This window comes from Liolophura sinensis, chromosome 6 (assembly GCF_032854445.1).
Source record: "Liolophura sinensis isolate JHLJ2023 chromosome 6, CUHK_Ljap_v2, whole genome shotgun sequence".
NCBI lineage: Eukaryota > Metazoa > Mollusca > Polyplacophora > Chitonida > Chitonidae > Liolophura > Liolophura sinensis.
In genome coordinates this window covers 75185115-75202560 of record NC_088300.1, presented here as the reverse complement: position 1 = coordinate 75202560, position 17446 = coordinate 75185115, and the positions used below count along the sequence as shown (strand labels likewise).

At 39.8% G+C, this 17446-nt stretch overlaps 1 protein-coding gene across 1 annotated transcript in view; it reads left to right on the top strand.

Annotated features, from left to right (window-relative positions):
* Window positions 1-16685, top strand: part of LOC135468467 (U1 small nuclear ribonucleoprotein 70 kDa-like) — a 57169-nt gene extending 40484 nt beyond the window's left edge. Inside the window, exons 7-11 of the mRNA XM_064746746.1 lie at window positions 6859-6940; window positions 13296-13397; window positions 14151-14244; window positions 14627-14811; window positions 15513-16685. Of these exons, the coding sequence (XP_064602816.1) occupies window positions 6859-6940; window positions 13296-13397; window positions 14151-14244; window positions 14627-14811; window positions 15513-15850 (801 nt within the window). The 3' untranslated portion in view covers window positions 15851-16685. The remainder of the gene's footprint in view (window positions 1-6858; window positions 6941-13295; window positions 13398-14150; window positions 14245-14626; window positions 14812-15512) is intronic.
* Window positions 16686-17446: the final 761 nt, after the last annotated feature.

Below are 17446 nucleotides of genomic sequence, written 5' to 3'. Positions count from 1 at the left end.
TGCTTTATATAGGATTTTCACTCTAAGTTGACTACGGAAATGCTCTTTGGGGCATATGAGTTGAAGCGTGGTTAAATGCTGTGTAACTTGGCATTCTTTATGGAGTGTGCTGCAGTAACAATTTTGACGAGGACAATTAGGTGTGAAGGCTTGGCTACATATATCTTCTGTCCACTGTAACACATTCACAAAGGTTTGAGTGCCAGTCATTAAAAACGTCATAACGTCTATAAATAGAAGTATTGATTTTCATAAGCCTAGGAAGTCTTGTGTGGTGACCTGCCATGTTCAGAAAGTTTGCCAAAAGTAAAGTTAAGCCAGCCTTATGTGAAGCTGTGCTGGAATCTATAAAGCATCTGGAGTATGGAAAATAAAAGTATACCTGGAAAGACAAATTTAGGGTGATAAAAAAAGGCGTCAGTTGTCAAAATTTGATACAGATGACAGGGTATTTTTCCACCACTGAAATAATGATGGCTTTGACAATACAGTATCTCCAATGTACTTAAATATCTTCAAGTTCATTCAACTACCTCCTTTTTCTCCTCGGGAAGGAGTCTCTTTCTTACGGGAATAACTGGCCACCGTGGTATGCTATCAATGTTAGTTAGTGCCTGAATTACCTCTGGCTCTGACTTCTGACCCGTTACCGGCACCTGGCCTGATACCAACAAGTGGATTGACAGTCGTAGCTAGATAGGTTTTGTTCAGGACATATACTTGATGTAATTGTCTATGTGGTCAAAGTTTTCACCTACCTTGTCATCATCCCAGGACAGGAAAGCCACCCTGTTAACATGCATGGCCTGGGTGTGAGCATCAGCTCAGAGCCCTCTGCCTCTCTACCAAACTCTACTATATTGTGGACTGGAACTCTTATCCACCACTCCACTTTACCTCCCTTTCCCCATCACATAGGTGCTCCTGCAGTTAGCAGGAGGTATACATGTTCCATGTAAGCTAATTTTGGCGCGGCGACTGCATGCACTGTGTAGAAAACACACGGCATCCTGAGCACTGTTGACACTGTTAATTGCTGCCAATGTTTCTTTGTATCATTTACATGTTTTTATGCATTTTTGGAGTCTAGCATCTCAAAGAACTGTAGCTCACAGCTAGGACCATAAAATTAGTCCAGTAACTAACAGTAGTCTTTGTTTATAGCCAGGTTGTGTGTCCAGCATGGGCAAGCTTTTGCCAAGAGGAGAGGACTACAATGTAACCTGAAACATTAACCGTCTTGGTGCAGCCAGGTTGATGCATGCCCATTGATCTGTGTGAGCAATGGCACACAATAAGTACCCACACTCTATTGTCTGTCATATGTAGTCACCATATTCACATTGTAAAAAGTATGAACAGCTTGCTGGCTAGGATATAATGGTTGAAGCTATAACTATGCACTATGGACTCTGCTTTTGTGTACATTTTATGGTAGGTACATGTACATGAAGCCCACAGGCTGGTGTCTGATGGATTCTATATTCCTTGCACAGCTGGGTAACTTGTATATATTTGTCCAGCAGCCAATAAAAGCCAAAGGAGCAGGTACACACATAGCCACATGTTAAACTGAAAGTATTTGCTAATGTGGGCCAAAGTCTATCCGTTACCAGGTGTTAAAGAGTTTATGATTGTTTTGACATAGTGAAATGTGCCTAATGCAATCTACCATGAGGTTGTGAGTACATCATCAGATATTAAGATGTCTGTTTGTGGTTAAATTGTGAAGGCAGAGAACAGTACTGTGTGGCCTGATAAGAGTAAAGTACAGCAGTATACAGCTTTCCTGAGCTGTGCAGGCTGTTATCAGCTATCACAAGTAAGAGCCATGATGAAAGGTGGAGTTTCTGGCAGTCAATAAAATGAACAGTTTGTCTGATAAGCATCAGCTCAAATGACATACCCTTGGCTCTGTCTACATGTATCTTATAGCTGCAGTTGACATGTGTAACTGTAGTTGGGCAGTGGGTTGCCCATGAAAATTTACATGTAGCTTGGAAGCTACATGTAAATAATTGTATGTCGCGATTTTTCCCCTTTTCATTTGTCCATGTATATCCTGTGTGTCATTATGTGGCAGTGGCTTCTTCAGTACAGTCATTCATCCGGCCTGCATGTATGCAGGCTGTCTTGTCTGAGCAATGTCTTGTTATGATGTAGTATATTTGCTTGTCCTTCTGTGCAATCCAAGATGAAATCTAGTTTTGGCCATATAATGATTGATGGTATTTATCTATAACTTGGTTACAACTTGTTATATATTGTCACCGTCAAATTGGTTTGTTTGTTCATCTGTCTGAGTGCCCTTCCCGTCCGTAATGATAATGGCTCATTTGTGGGAATCCCAAATGTCTGATGAATTTTGTATGGATTCTTGTGCATTTTAATTGTCCACACATGTATGCATAGACAAGATTAAGATTTGTCTTGGCTTTACCTCTGTAAAGGCTGCTGGTATGAACATTTAAAGCTGCCAGACAGAATTGGTATGTATTGTAAGGCTGTGTTGTTGTTTTTTATATGGTGATCACCATTCTTGTAACTCTGCTTTGTATTTGAATATATGTGTTTGTATTGAAGGGTAGGTCAGGTGGTATGGCAGTACTACCATCAGTGACAGCTTCAAGGATATTTTAGGAGCCTCAGTGTTGGTCCTTCAATTCACCTTATTTTTCGCTTGGTTTTTTAGATGACATGCTTCTTTTATTGCGTTTTTGTAGTGATAGACTCAAGGGATAGCTGGATTCAGGACCAATTCGCTACCCACCTGGTGCGGTTGGCTCTCTAGTGGTGTGTAGTTTTCTTCTATTTTATGCCCTCTCTGGTACTCCTTTGGGAACAGATGGTATGATAAAAACTAGCAGTCACTCCCAAGGCCTACTGGCTTTTGGAGACTTTATGGCAAGCTATACTAGTGGGAGCAGACAGCCTCTTTAATGTCTGTCCTGAGATTGCTCTGAATTAATTAGCCGCGTAGAGATGGACAAGCTGATAGTTGAAAAGTTGTCCACGTTTCTCTTCTGCAGCCACTTTAGGCCCTGAATGGTTCTCATTGATTTACAGTCTTGCTTATCACTATAGTGATGTCACTGGCCTCATTCTCGGATAAATATAGGAGAACTGAGGTGAATAGACCATGCCTGGAACCAAGAAGAAATGTCTGTTATGACAAGATGTCAGTTTGCGCAATAACAGGAAAAATGTGCACCAGGATTGGCTTGTAGATTTACATGTAAGGACAAAGAAAACTGAAGTCTTCTTTCTTTCTCCTTCATCAGAGTTAAATATAAGATTCTAGTTTTAAGTAAAAGCAAGCGAAAATATCATTGTGAAAATGCAAAAGATTGAAGTAGAAAATACAGGCAATAGAGCCATTTGGTAAGGATACAATGCAGGTCAGTCAGCCATGGTTGATTCATTAGAAAGTGGGATGTAATCCGGGAAGACAATTCGGCGTGCACTGTATGTTGATATTCTAAATTGCTTAATATCATCACTGCCGATTGAAACTTCATGGTCTGAGGTAGTCCATACTATGTTTTATTCCAGACCAGTCACCTCAAATCACCCACCAGTTTACCAAAGTAACGGTTTAAAGAATGGCTTCATAGTCCTATGAACTCTTTTTAACTATGCAGATTATCTCCCTTTGCTAATGGCACTCTCATTCCCAGTGAGTGGAGACAGGCTGTCTGTCTGTCAATTGTTCACATTGTACAGATTGGATTTACATGATCTTCATGTAATGAGGATCAGAACCCCCTGTGATTCTTGGTATTCAAAATAGAAAAGTGTCGTATTCACTAAAAATAACACAGGCAGTAAACAGATAAAAGTGAACCAAGCATCAAGTGTCATATCAGGTTTAGAGGTGTTGATGTTGGCAAGTTTCACTTCTACAAATTCATGTCTGTGTGGAATTTAGTCCAATTATGGTACTTCATTCTTACTCTGATCTGTATGAGGGTTCATCACAGCTGGCAGATTGATCAACAACAATGAATAATCTGTCATGGCATTTACCACCATATGTGCCTGGGTTCTGGGTAGAAAGCTACATGTAGTATATAGGCCGAATAGTGGAGTAAGACTTAGGATAAGGCATTGCTCACCACAGTTTTTCGATTTTTCTTCAAAGAGAAAAATACAGTTATTTGGGACCGTCTTTTGGTATGTGTAGTGATGTGTAGTAATGTTTTTAAATGAGAGTGTAACAGGTACATGTTGATTATATGTGTTTGCTCTCCAATTTGATCATTTCAGCTAACAAATGTGTTCAACCTGGATTCAACCTGGATTTTGATAAGTGCCAAAAGGTGGTCCCAAATACCCACCATACAAAAATGATATCAAATACCCTCTTCTGACAAAAAAAAAAAATCGAAAAAAGTATTAATGGCCATATTTGCAAGTAAGTTTTGACGCTCTTGCATCTGATTTTGGCATTATTTTTTTGTTTTCTTCTCCTGTAATGGTTTTGCAAAGGAAGCCGCAACTTCCTTTGATAGATAGCTTGCACATTGTCATGGTATGCTGTCATGTTCTGCCCATATGTTTCATCAGTGTATGTTTGTCTGTCTGCTTCCCTATGCTTTCTTTTGTACTTGACCTACAAAAAAAATGTGTACCAGTGCATTAAATATGAACTTGTACTGCTGCTGTTATACTTTGAAGAGCTGCATTTGCTGCTGAGTTTGGCTAAAATTTTAAATATAAAATATAACTTAATACTGGTATAAGCTAATACACTTTTGAACAACTTGTTTGTAATTTGGAAGTATCATTGCCCATCATTGAGAGCAATGAAATGTCAAGTGTGTCACAGAGACCTAGAATACATAAGCAGAAAATTAGCGTGACCAAAACCAGAACAAGATGAGGCTTGATCCAAAGGCAAGACACACAAGATGCAGATGTACATATGGCCTGTTATTTAGTAGTTGTCCTCTATTCTACTTTGGCTTTCGCTCTGGGCATTTAGATAATACGTGCGAAGACGCATTTTCATCAGAGTGTTGTACGAGAAATATTACGTAAATTATTACAATGTGCTGGATTGGCCAAAAAAAAAGTGGCAGGATCTGGAATAAATTGACAATTTGTGGTGTGAAATTTCACCTAAGGGATGGGTTGGAGACAGGCAAGGTTTGTCGCCCTCCTCCTATCCTGGCACTTAGATTTACCACTGTTATTCCAGGCTATTTTAGGATGTGCAAGTCGATAACATATTGATTGGCTAGTCCGAGGCAGATGAATAGTTGTAATCTGTTGTAGAATAGTGTATAGCCTCAACAAATAGGCCTCAAACCAATCCAATTGTTCTTTTTCAAATATTTACACAGAAGCTAAGTATGGGAAAGTGACATCTCAACTGTGTGAAGATGTTTGGTGCTTATTCTACTTCCTCCCTGTTTACAACAGAGTACTGCATTAAGGTGTTGCTATCTGGACACCAGACCTGGTGAATTGGGAGAAGTTTTTAAATATGAGTTTGTAGGAAAGAGGCTGTAAACTCCCAGGAGGTTAGATAATCAAAGGGTTATTTCATTTGGGCCCTGTGGATTTGGGCTCTGGAATTCTGATAGTCTGGTGTGGATATAGGATGCTGCAGCAAGGGTAAGGCTGGAAATTCAGGCCTGCCATAGCAAGCTGTCACTGATAGAAGGTATCTCATGATTAAGGTCATCAACTATCCATTAATAAATAAAACTGAAGCCAAAATGTATTGGGTAGATATCAGATTTGGCCCCAGTTGGGATGTGGATATGGTGTTAAGAGGTTTATCGCTTTTATCTGGCTGATCTTAGACCAAATTAACCTCTCTCAGGCTGTGGAATAAGCCTCTTAGAAATGCCATCTGAAAACTGATAACTTATTAATTACGCTGTAAACTGTACATAAAAGATGCGGAAATATAGTGGGGTGGCCCTTCAAACTCATGCGTGCAACCACTGTGCCTCAGTAGAAACACAGTACAGCATTAGCTACTTGGGTTCCTGCTGAAAGCCATAAAAAAACAGAGAATAGTTTACACAGTTTGAAACTGAGGGATAATATCGTGAAAGTCTGAAGGTACATTAACCCATCTTTTATCTCCTGCCTAATGCATGCGGGCCTCTTCCACCTGAGTGAGCCCTGAAACTGTCGTCGCCACTTTGGTAGCCTTTCGTCCCTTCCTATTCTGGCACCATCTTCTCCCTTTGTTCAGGCAGCCATCCCCCTTCCTGTTGTGATAGCCCCCCCCCACCCCCCCCTTATTCTGGCAGCAAACCCACTCCCTATTCTGACAGCCATCCCCTCTATTCTGACAGACATCTCCCCTATTCTGGCTACCAGCCAGCTCCCTTTCTGGCATCCCACTCTCTATCCTTGCAGCAATCGACATCCCTCTTTTTGCAGCCATTCTCCATATTCTGGCAGCCAAGCCACTCCATATTCAGGCTGCCAACATCTACCCGTTCTGGCACCCCTCTGTCTCCTTTTGCATCCATCCCCATTCCTGTTCTTCCTATTCTGGCTGCCCCTCTATTCTTGTACCCATCCCCATCCCTATTATTGCAGCCATCCCCATCCCTATTATTGCTGTCATCCACATCCCTGTTATTGCAGTCATCCCCATCCCTATTCTGGCTGCCAACCTGCTCCCTTGCAGTCCAGCCTTTCAGATAGGTACCTTGCTGACATATCCCCTTGTGTCTCTTATTATTTATGTTTGACCTTTTCAGCAGAGAAAGGTCATTTTCCTGCATCACTTAAGTCCTTCTGTTGATCAACACCTGTACTTGTCAAGACATGTATATTGCCTTTTAAAACCACGGCAGCGGTTAATTGAAAACTTGATCTTTCTCTTTTCAGATACGACAGGTTCGTGATCAAAGAAACGGCAAAGTGCGCGGATTCGCCTTCATTGAATATGAACATGAACGAGACATGCACTGTAAGTGGTTATTTTCCATCAGATACCATCTTATGGGTACCATTGTTCTTAAATATGGCCAAAAATTGCAGTTGGATAATGGTCTTTAAGGTTGTGCGATGAAAGGGCGGTTTAAGTCTGTTAGATATTTTGTGTCCTCTGAATAGTTGGAATGATCAAAATTAAAAGATAGTAAATTGAAAGAAATTTTTAAATCCAGAACAGTGACGTGTTCCTGAATGCCTGTACATGTATACCAAGCATAGTTTTATTTTCCTCATCTTTCTATGTATATTTTTTCTTTCATGGCTTGTATAGTATTTCTTTGATTTCATGGGTATGTTTTAGCTAAGAGGGAACGGGAAATTGTAAACTACTTTATGTCTGGGGACTACTTTTGTGTATGATTGATCAAAGAATGCAGGATGAAAAGAGTAATTTTTGTTAGCTATGGATTAATAGTCTTCACAGAATGCTAACTTCACTATAATACACTGAATGGCTGTATACAGGAAGTCTAGTGGTAATTTAATATACTGTAAAGTGGAAGGCAAATAGGATGCACTGCCTGAATCTAAATTTCTGATCAAATTGGGAAAGTATTATTCCACTGACATTAATTTAAGTTTCTGACCCTGTGGTCATATTCTTTAGGATACGTTTTTACAACGCTCTTGGAGTAAATATGTAAGTGTGTGTTTTCTAAACACAGCGCGACATGGTGGTAAAGGCCGTTAGCGTAGGTAATGGGATTCTGTCAATATCTGTCGCTTGATTGATGAAAACGTAACCACTGATATAATCCATTACCCAGGGGACGGGGCAGTTTATCTTCTGTGCTTCTCTTGTACGAGATTTCCTGTTTAGCTGGTTATATAAAACAGCAGGTTATTCTGTGTACTAGTACATGGCTCTACAAATACTTTCACAGCAATATTAATTCTGAAATAGAATTCAGAGGCAGAGGGGACAAAACCATGATTTGATATGGTGAATTTTTTTTACAGCTTTTCAGGTTTTAATTCTAGAAAATTTGTCTGAAGTACTTCATGTAAATCATTTGCTTTGTACCTACTTTATTTATGGTTGACAGAAGGATGTATAGTTGTTTATTGGGAGATGTGTTACTGTTACATTCATAGGTTAGTATCTTTTCTGTGGCTAGTTCAGTCAGACAAATGACCATTTACTGTTGGCTACAGATGACCGATGGTGGAATGTAGTTATCTTTTACCAAGAGCCATTACCACTGTCTAGATAGACAGTTTACTCTGAGATGTCGCCATCATAGCTGTAGTCTGTTACTCTGTTTATTTGGAATTTTCTCAATTGTTTTATCCATGTCTGCTGCAGTCCCTGGCAGTTTGACTGTTCTCTTCCCTGGCTTTGTTCTGGGATTCCCCTCTAACTTGGCAGTGATTATACCATATAGCATGTTGGCTTGGATACATATCCATCACCAAAAGAAAAAACAAGCAGGCCTTTTCTCCAGCTTAAAGGTTTATTACAGTGCCATGAACAAAGCAGATCCTATTGATATTCTTGACTTCAGTGAAATGCTGCCAGTTATTTTTTTCCCTGTTATTGTGATCCTTAAGCAGGATGAAAACACATTGCCAGTAATGTAGTGTTTAGACAAACAGCAATTTTCTGTCTTTAGATTTTGTACATATATTTGCTATATAATTATAAAACTGGAATGGATTTACTTGTCAGGAATGATCAGAAAAGTTCCACTTTGCATCTTGCTAGATATGAATTATAATAAATAGCATGTACATGTATAGTTTATGAATTTTGTTTTCCGCACTACACATGAAGGCTTGGTTGGAGGATGTGACTGTTGGACTTCTATCCCAAGGTTTAAATATGGACTGCGGTGGACTTGAAAACAATACTTGTTAGCTTATGGTGGTATTGTGTATTAACATAAATGATGGCTTAAGCAGATTTGAGTGCAAGACACATCACAGTGAAATCCTGAGGGTAAACCATTGCGGTATGCATGAATGCATTGGTAACAGTGGGCAAGTAGTTCATATTATTACAAAGGGGTTATATAAGGCTATGGTTATGTGAGCTATACATTCATATTACATGAGCAAATAGTCAGGGAGCTAATGATAATTAAGTCAAACATTGTAAATGTTGGCAAATCAAGGTGAGCAGTAAGCAGTTTGTGTATAGTGAATCGATAGATAAAATCTGGCAACAGTCAGAAGTCAAATATTATTGGGCATGAAGGAGTGGACATAAATTGGCGAAGTTGTGCTCATGACTGCCTGTCAAAGTTCACCAATGTATCTAAACCCTGAAGATCACGTGTGGATGTCATGCATGTTGTTAATGGTTGCAAATCTTGGGAATTTATAGCTGGAGTGTTAAGTCATAGTTTTGTCATTGGTGCAGTTATTGTTTATGGTAGTCACATTGGTCTGCCACTTGGAACTCACTACATCTGAGATCTTCTGAAAATCAGGACAGAAACAATAGACATTGCCAATTGTGGAATTGATTGTGAAAATAATCTGAAAAAGGACTCCATGTGTGTAAATTTATTTCAGTTTGCAGTTTTTGTTGCAACTGGTGGCTCTGTTTGATAATGAGGGTGTTCAAATCTTTCACTGTTATTTCCACAGTATCTTGATTATAATGGTACAGTATGTAATGATCCACAGCACATACAGCTAGACTTGCACATGTAGAACATTGTGTGTCAGAAGTTTAAGCCTGCCTGTTAGTGTGATGAGACTTGGTCTGTTTGCTGCCTTAAGTGAAAGAAAACAGCTAAACCTTGGTGACTGCTAGTTGGTTCTTAAAATATGAAGAATGTTGTCTTCTACATATAGGCATCCAGTGAATGTCAGGAATGTCAGTGGTATGCCACAGTCAACTGATGGTATTCTGTAGATATTGTAAGGAAGTGATGGTAAGTCAGGTCTATGTAAAGAGGTCATGTGGGTGGTATTGTGCGTACATATTGTAAGGCAAAGGCCGTAAGCCACTTCTTGAAATCCACTCATAGTTTTCTGAAGATACACAGTGGTGGCAAGAGGCATGCTGAAGAGTTTTAATGGAGTAGTCTGTGTGTAACGTAAGAACATGATGGTAAGACAGAGATGGTAGGCCACTTCTTGAAATCCAGTCTTTGTATTTTGTAGACAGTGTAAGGAAGTGGTGGTAAGCCACTTACTGAAATCCAGTGATGGTAGATTTTAGATAGTGTAAGGAAGTGGTGGTAAGCCACTTACTGAAATCCAGTAATGGTATTCTGTATATACGGTAAGGAAGTGGTGGTAAGTCATGTACATGTACTGACTTCAGTAGTGGTATTTTTTCCATAGTGTATTTAAAGGAAGTGGTGGTAAGCCACATTTGAAATTCTCTGATGGTATTTCAAATTTATATTTCTATAAATAGCTTAAGGAAGTGGTTGTATTGACTCCAGTGGTGGTATTCTTTCAGTGATGTAAGGAAGTGGTGGTATTTTTTCAATGGCGTAAGGAAGTGGTGGTAAGCCGCTTATTGACTCCACTGGTGGTATCCTTTCGATAGTGCGAGGAAATGGTGGTAAGCCACTTACAGATTCTTGTGATGGTAAATTGTAAATAGGTCTGTGAAGTGGTGGTAAGCCACTTATTGACGCCAGTGGTGGTATTCTTTCCATAGTGTAAAGAAGTGGTGGTAAGCCACTTATAGACTTGTGATTGTAAAGTGTAAATATAGACTCCACTGATAGTTTTCTGTACCTGCAAGTAATTTAGAAGATTGGTGATAAGCCAAAATTTTACTACCTGAAAATCAAACTAAATTAGTCACATGTTGTAAAAGTTTTGCTGTAGATAATAAAAGAAGGTGGTGGTAAGCCACAATCAATGTTGCTTCATGGTGCAAATTCATAGTATCTCATGGAATCAAAGCATCAGTGCTCAGCATTTGCTGGCAATGACCAGTAGTATAGTGACTGGTAGATAAAACACAGCTGAACAATGGCTCTAATGACGGTACCTCTGCGGACATCCTATCACATACTGACCAAACCCTGGCAATAGTAGGTGTAGGTCATAACACGACCAATATTTCAGTTAAACTGACGAGTTTATGTGCCCCAGCCCTTCAAGCCATTCAATGACTTTCTCTAATGACCAGGTATTGACCTTCACCCAGTAACCCTGGAGCTAAAGAACAGCTTGAAATTCCATTGCAGATCATCAAATCAAGACAGAAAGGCTGGTCTTATACATAGGGGCTCTCATTATAGAAACTGTTCCTTAGACTTTCTGAAGAAACAGGCCTGGAGGATTGTGACCTGATCACTTCATAGTACCTTAGACCTTCACTAGAAGTAAGAACCTGCTCCAGGAACTCTTTAAGTGGCATCGGTGTCAACCCTGGGGGCCAGGATTGTGTCTTTTTGACCCCAGATAAAATGTCTGTCTTGAGGTTGTACAGCGATCCAGTACTGTCTGTGCAGCCTGCAGTCAAATTCATATCCAGAAACAAGTTCATCGATAGACAAACCTCAAGACCAAGTAGACATATTTTCTGATTACTGGACAGCACATGTAAAATCCTGATACAGGTGAAGTAAGGCCTGCATTACCCTCACACCTGACTTGACCAGACTGACATTGACATAGCCAGGCGAAGGATAGGGAGAAGGGTAAGATATAGAGCATGGTACACACTAACCAATGTCTCTGTTATTTTTCCTTCAGACTGATGCACATGATGCTGGGCCTTGAGAGCTCAAAGTTGACCTAACAAATCCAAATCGCTTGATCAGTCACACTACTTAGGCTCACCATTAATAGGTTTGTATGTGTGGTAAGACCTTGGTAAATTACTTAAAATATCAAAATTGATATAGAGTAGGAAAGGAGTATTTTGGCTTCAAAATTGATTTCCTCAGATTAGTTTCAAAACATTAAGATCCTGGGAACAAGTTGTAAATATGAAGCAGAAGTAAAGGGTTGACAATGAGCGACAGGCATTTGTGAAGTGAAACAAGTTTGTCATAGAATTAAGTGGCATGTATTTTGGCATTCAAATTCTTAGAATAAGATTTTATGTAAAGGTTTTATGCCCAGAAACAGCCATATCTGTGTAGGGGATATAAGGAGGCAGTTATTTTTTGTGAGCTTTAGGATGGTAGGGAAAATCCTGTCATACAGATTTCACAATGTTAAGACAGATATGGTTGTTTTCTGAGGCTTGTCAGGTAAGTAGCCGGGTAAGTTACCAAAACCACACGTACATCAGCCGTAGAAATCACGGCGGGCAATCATGCAACGGGTGACAGAATCGAACTGCGCCATTTCTGCTTTGTCCTGAGAAAAATAGGGAAAGGGATCCTACAATAGGTTTGTAAAGGACGTAAGTTTTATGTTAATATATGTTTGTTTTTGCGATCAAAACTTTGTATTTATGGTGAACTAAGGTGTCCATTTTGAAACTTTTTCCGTAATTCTTTTCGACCTTTTTTTCTTTTATTTTTTGGGTCTATTTAAAAACTCAAACGTGGATTAATCCTTTTCCCCCCAAAACCTTGTGGTGTTTGTAGAGTAAATCTTTGTTCACAGGTAGATATAGGCCGTTAGCTGTGACTGGAGACCATCAGCACAAAGTTAATTTGCTTTCAGGAACTGGACCCAGTTGTGATGCCACATGGATGGACACCTGTTCTGTTAAAATAAAGGGGAGATCATCTCTCATGGGTTTCTTTTATGCGCTTATTATAAGGTGATTAAAATATGATTTTGAAGAATGGAATTTGGTGATCAGTATATATATCAGCCATATTTGGAGATGTGTACTAGGAGCCCAGCTCTGGTGTCTTGTGTGATACAGCCGACCATTACTGATGTCTAGATCACGGTCGGACCAACTGGCTGCCATGCTGGTCCAGAAGTCCTTGTACAGGACCACTCAGCCACACACACTTGATCAATCTCGCGGTCATTATCAGGTCGAGTGTTCACTGGCTGTCCAGTTTACAGGCAACTATTCACACACTGTCTCACAGACAGGACTTCTAGCCAAGCCCATGAGAGCTAGATTCCCCTTTATTTAACCCACACACAGAGGTCTCAGAGGAGCCAGCTTAAGATGAAACCATCAGTGTTTTCATGGCTATTTTTACTTCAGATAATTTGGTTGCATTGACCATAAAGGCAAGATAAAGCTCAGAATCAATTGATGCAAAATGATGGTGGACGGCTGATAGAGTTTGCTCCCCTGATTTGGGTGACACAAACAGTTGCAGATGTGAACTGTACCATGCATTGTAAGTCTTCACCCAGTCTCTGTGTGGTAGGTGCGTTCAGATGTACTAAGTCACACAATTTAAACCTGCGTTTTTCTTTTTCTCTAATAGCTGCATATAAGCATGCAGACGGTAAGAAAATTGATGGTCGGCGTGTCCTGGTTGATGTGGAGAGAGGGAGGACGGTTAAAGGCTGGAGACCGCGACGGCTAGGTATGTACAATCAGGCTGCTGGACATGGTAGTATATGTACCGTATGTGATAATGTATCAGGTATATAAATTTTATTTTTTAATGATTATAATGTTTGTGTTTTACTATAGATTAAATCTTTTCAAAACCTTTTTATATAATGGATGTTTAAACATAAGGCTGATCTGTACCTGGATGAATTAAGATTAGAGCAGCCTGAAGATCAATTCTCTCAATTGCCTTTCTAGGAATGATGGTGGCCATGTTCCACACAATCTCCTAATTTTGATTCCCTTATTATAATTTATACTGTAGTAACTAGCCACATTTGCACTGTATATTTTCTACTGTACAGTATAGCCTGCAGTAACTATTTGCATGTGCACTGTATATTTTATACTGCTGCTAGTATAGCTGGCAGTAACTAGCCACAGTTGGCCTGTGTATTTTGCACTGTACGGTACAGCGGGGTATAACTAACCACATTTGTACTGTATATGTTGCACTGTACAATATGGATGGGTATAACTAACCACATTTGTACCGTATGTGTTGCACTGTACAATATGGATGGGTATAACTAACCACATTTGTACTGTATGTGTTGCACTGTAAAGTATAGCTGGGTATAACTAGCCACATTTGTACTGTATGTGTTGCACTGTAAAGTATAGCTGGGTATAACTAACCACATTTGTACTGTATGTGTTGCACTGTAAAGTATAGCTGGGTATAACTAACCACATTTATACTGTATGTGTTGTCTGATTTCAGGAGGAGGACTAGGTGGTACCCGTAAAGGTGGGCCCGAGGAAAACACCCGCTTCTCTGGACGAGATGAGTTTAGCGGGGCTGGAGGGGTAGCTGGGTAAGTGAGGTGCCCATTATTGGGTTTTCTGGTGTAAAGATCCTGTTGTAAAATCATGATGTGCATTCAGAGGAGTTCATGGTGTATCCATTTCTATATAATCAGATTCTAGTATAGATTATAGAATGCTGGAAACTATTTAATGATGGCCAGATACAGGTGTACATATTGATGGTCTTCCTTATGGACCTTATCTAACATACCTGATGAACTGTAACAAAGAGAGTGCCTCTTTAGCTATAGTGTAGACAGGTAGTCTGTTAAATATTCACAGCTTCAGACAAAAGGTACCATATTAAAACCAGGCATTATATTATCGTAAAATTGCAGAAACTGTATGAAACTTGAACTGTATGAAAGTTTGTTTGCTTGTGTATCACAGATTTGGTCGGGATGAACGAGGTCGCGAAAGGTCGCGAAGCCGGGAACGTGAGCCGCGGGACCGTGAAGTGCGCCGAAGGAGTAGAAGTCGGGAGAGGAAGCGTCGATCACGAAGCCGGAGTCCTCGCCGCAGGAGGAGCCGTGAAAGGAGGAGGAGCCGTGAACGAGGAGAACGGGGGGAGGAAGGTGAGAACAGCTGCAGACTAAAGAATGTACCTAATTCTTCTTATCTGAGAAAAGGCACTTCCACGTTTTGGAGAGCGACTGTTTTATTTAGTCAAAATGTTGGGAGCTTATGATGCATGCAGGAGCTAGGTGCTTATTTTCACTCAAGGGCCTGTGATTGAAATTCTAAATCATATTCCCATCCTCAGAATTGAGGATTACTAAATTTGCCTTTGGGTTTCAGTGACATTTGTAATCAGAGTTTCTTCATGAAATTTAGTGAGGATAAATCTATGAGAATGTTGGGATTTCATCTTCATACATTTGAATCTTTTAACATCAACCATTTTTTGATGTGTTTTTTTCTTTAGCTGTGCAAAGTTGATGCACATGTAAATTTCATGCTAACAACTATTCAAGAATGGGTAGACTCCTAGGAGAGATATTTCAGTAATTAGAAGAACAGTTTTCGAATATACAGCTCCTTGGTATGAGATGGATATTGTGATCAAAACACATTATGTTTTGAAGTATTCAGAGATGCAAAATGCACTTGGGTGACTGCTTGAAGTGTGAGTGTAGGATGATGCCTGATTTCTGGGTAAGAATTATCTCCCCTGCCACTGGCGTTTGTTTAGTACTTTATTATAAGTGAATGTATATAATTCTTTAATGCATGTGCAAATGCGACAGATATTAATTATTTCATGGTTGTTTTGCAGAAGGAGATGAGGAAAGCCGTGCCAGAAAGAGAAGTCGTCGGAGCAGGTCCCGGGACCGCAAGCGAAGCAAATCTCGTGAACGCAAGAACAGACGACGTAGTCGCAGCCGAGAGAGGAAGGAGCGAAGACCTGAAGATGGCGGTGACGCCCCTGCCCAGGAGCAGTTAACTGATGAAAACGGAACACCGATCCCTCCTGTGCAGATTAAGGTAGAGAAGGAAGTGGAGGGTTACGGGATTTACCCTGGGGCAGAGGCCACTAAGGAGGCTCTTAATGGTGTGGAACTGAAGGAGGAACCTGATGATAATCAGTTTGAGGAGCAGTATGGAGATTATTAGGCCCAAACTCTGCCCTTACAGTCAGCACCATTATTTGACATACCCTTAGTCTCAGTGTTCTCTAGGACTAGCACATGTGACTATGCTCAGCACAGGCATTCATGAGCTAATATTGCCAATTCCAGTCATTGTCTTGTGCATAGTGACTTGTGGACAATTATAATGTAGGGCAGAATCACAGATTAAAGGTGTCTTATTAAAATGGTGTTATTATTTGTTCCCATCTGTGGGTTATACATGATTTTTCATCTCATTGTTCATATCCTCATTTTTCATATGTACCTGAGAAAGAGTTCTTGGCTAACTGAGTTGTACTGTTTTCTCTCCACACCCAGATGATTTAATCTCCCTTAATATTAGGAGTTTTAATTCAGTATTTATGAGAAAAGTTGATTGACAATTTGTGTGTACATGACTTGTCTCTCAGACAGGCTCTATGCTCATTCTGCAAGGCAAACCAAGGAAGAGTTAACAATTTCCAGCAGATGGTGTTTTATCATGAATGTGAAGATGTTTAAGATTTTAATCCAAATTTCTTCCCCGTTACTCAGTACATCTGTGGTGTTTGCAGAAACACTTTTAATTACATTTCTTGCTCATGATTACCATTGTACAATATTCTTGTTAATAATTCTTGGCTTAAGTGGTGTTTCACATGTATTGGAATCAGGAAGGGGATTGTTGATTATTTTGGGAGGGAAGGAAAATTCGAAATTCAGAACAGTATTTGAAAGCTGGCGTTGTTAGTGGTTCCTGTGTACAGAGTGTGCAATGTTGTGGATACTTGAATTATGTGTTTTAGAAAAATAAATCCTCCATATATCTGTGAATATTACTCTTGTGTTGGTGTTTTCATTGTTACTACTGACTTTCGTATGAAGACACTGGAAGTGCTTAGAACGAGTGTACACGCGTTTCTACAGATATCGCAACACAGACAACTTGCTGCCATCCAACTGAGTGGTTACGTATGTATAAAAAATCACTCCTTCATTGAAAACAAAATTCCAAACAGATGGGTCAAACTGTGGAAGAAAGGTAAAAGGTCGTGTTGTTACTATAGCAAGACGTGCAATTAGAGGTCACTCACCCGGTGAAAATGTCTGTTTCAAGTAGTTTATTCCGGTTTCGTCTACGCTTTGCGCTGACTGCTGCCGTGTATTTAAGTAACATGTTTTTGAGTATGGCGATGAAAAAAGCCAATCGATCAACCCAAACTACAACGTTTACACCAGACGAAGTCCAGACAAATGGAAGAAGAAATCAAATGGAAACTTCAGTAAACTCAACAATGTTGGAAGGATTAATTTATTTGGAATGATATATGTTGTAGGTAAATGTTGTACGTATGCCACTTATGGAATCTTTGTTTTCCAAATTACTATGTAATATATCTGTATTGATTCCAATTAAAAGACGACGTATGTGTGTAAAAGGTGACTTGTCGCAACTCCTATTGAAATAAATTACCCCTATTGAAACAGTTACTTCAATAGGGGTTGCAGTCATAACCCTAAATGAAATAAAATTTCATTAGGGATTGCAGTTACAACCCCTATTGAAATATTTTTTTCAAGAAGGGTTGGGGGGCCTCCG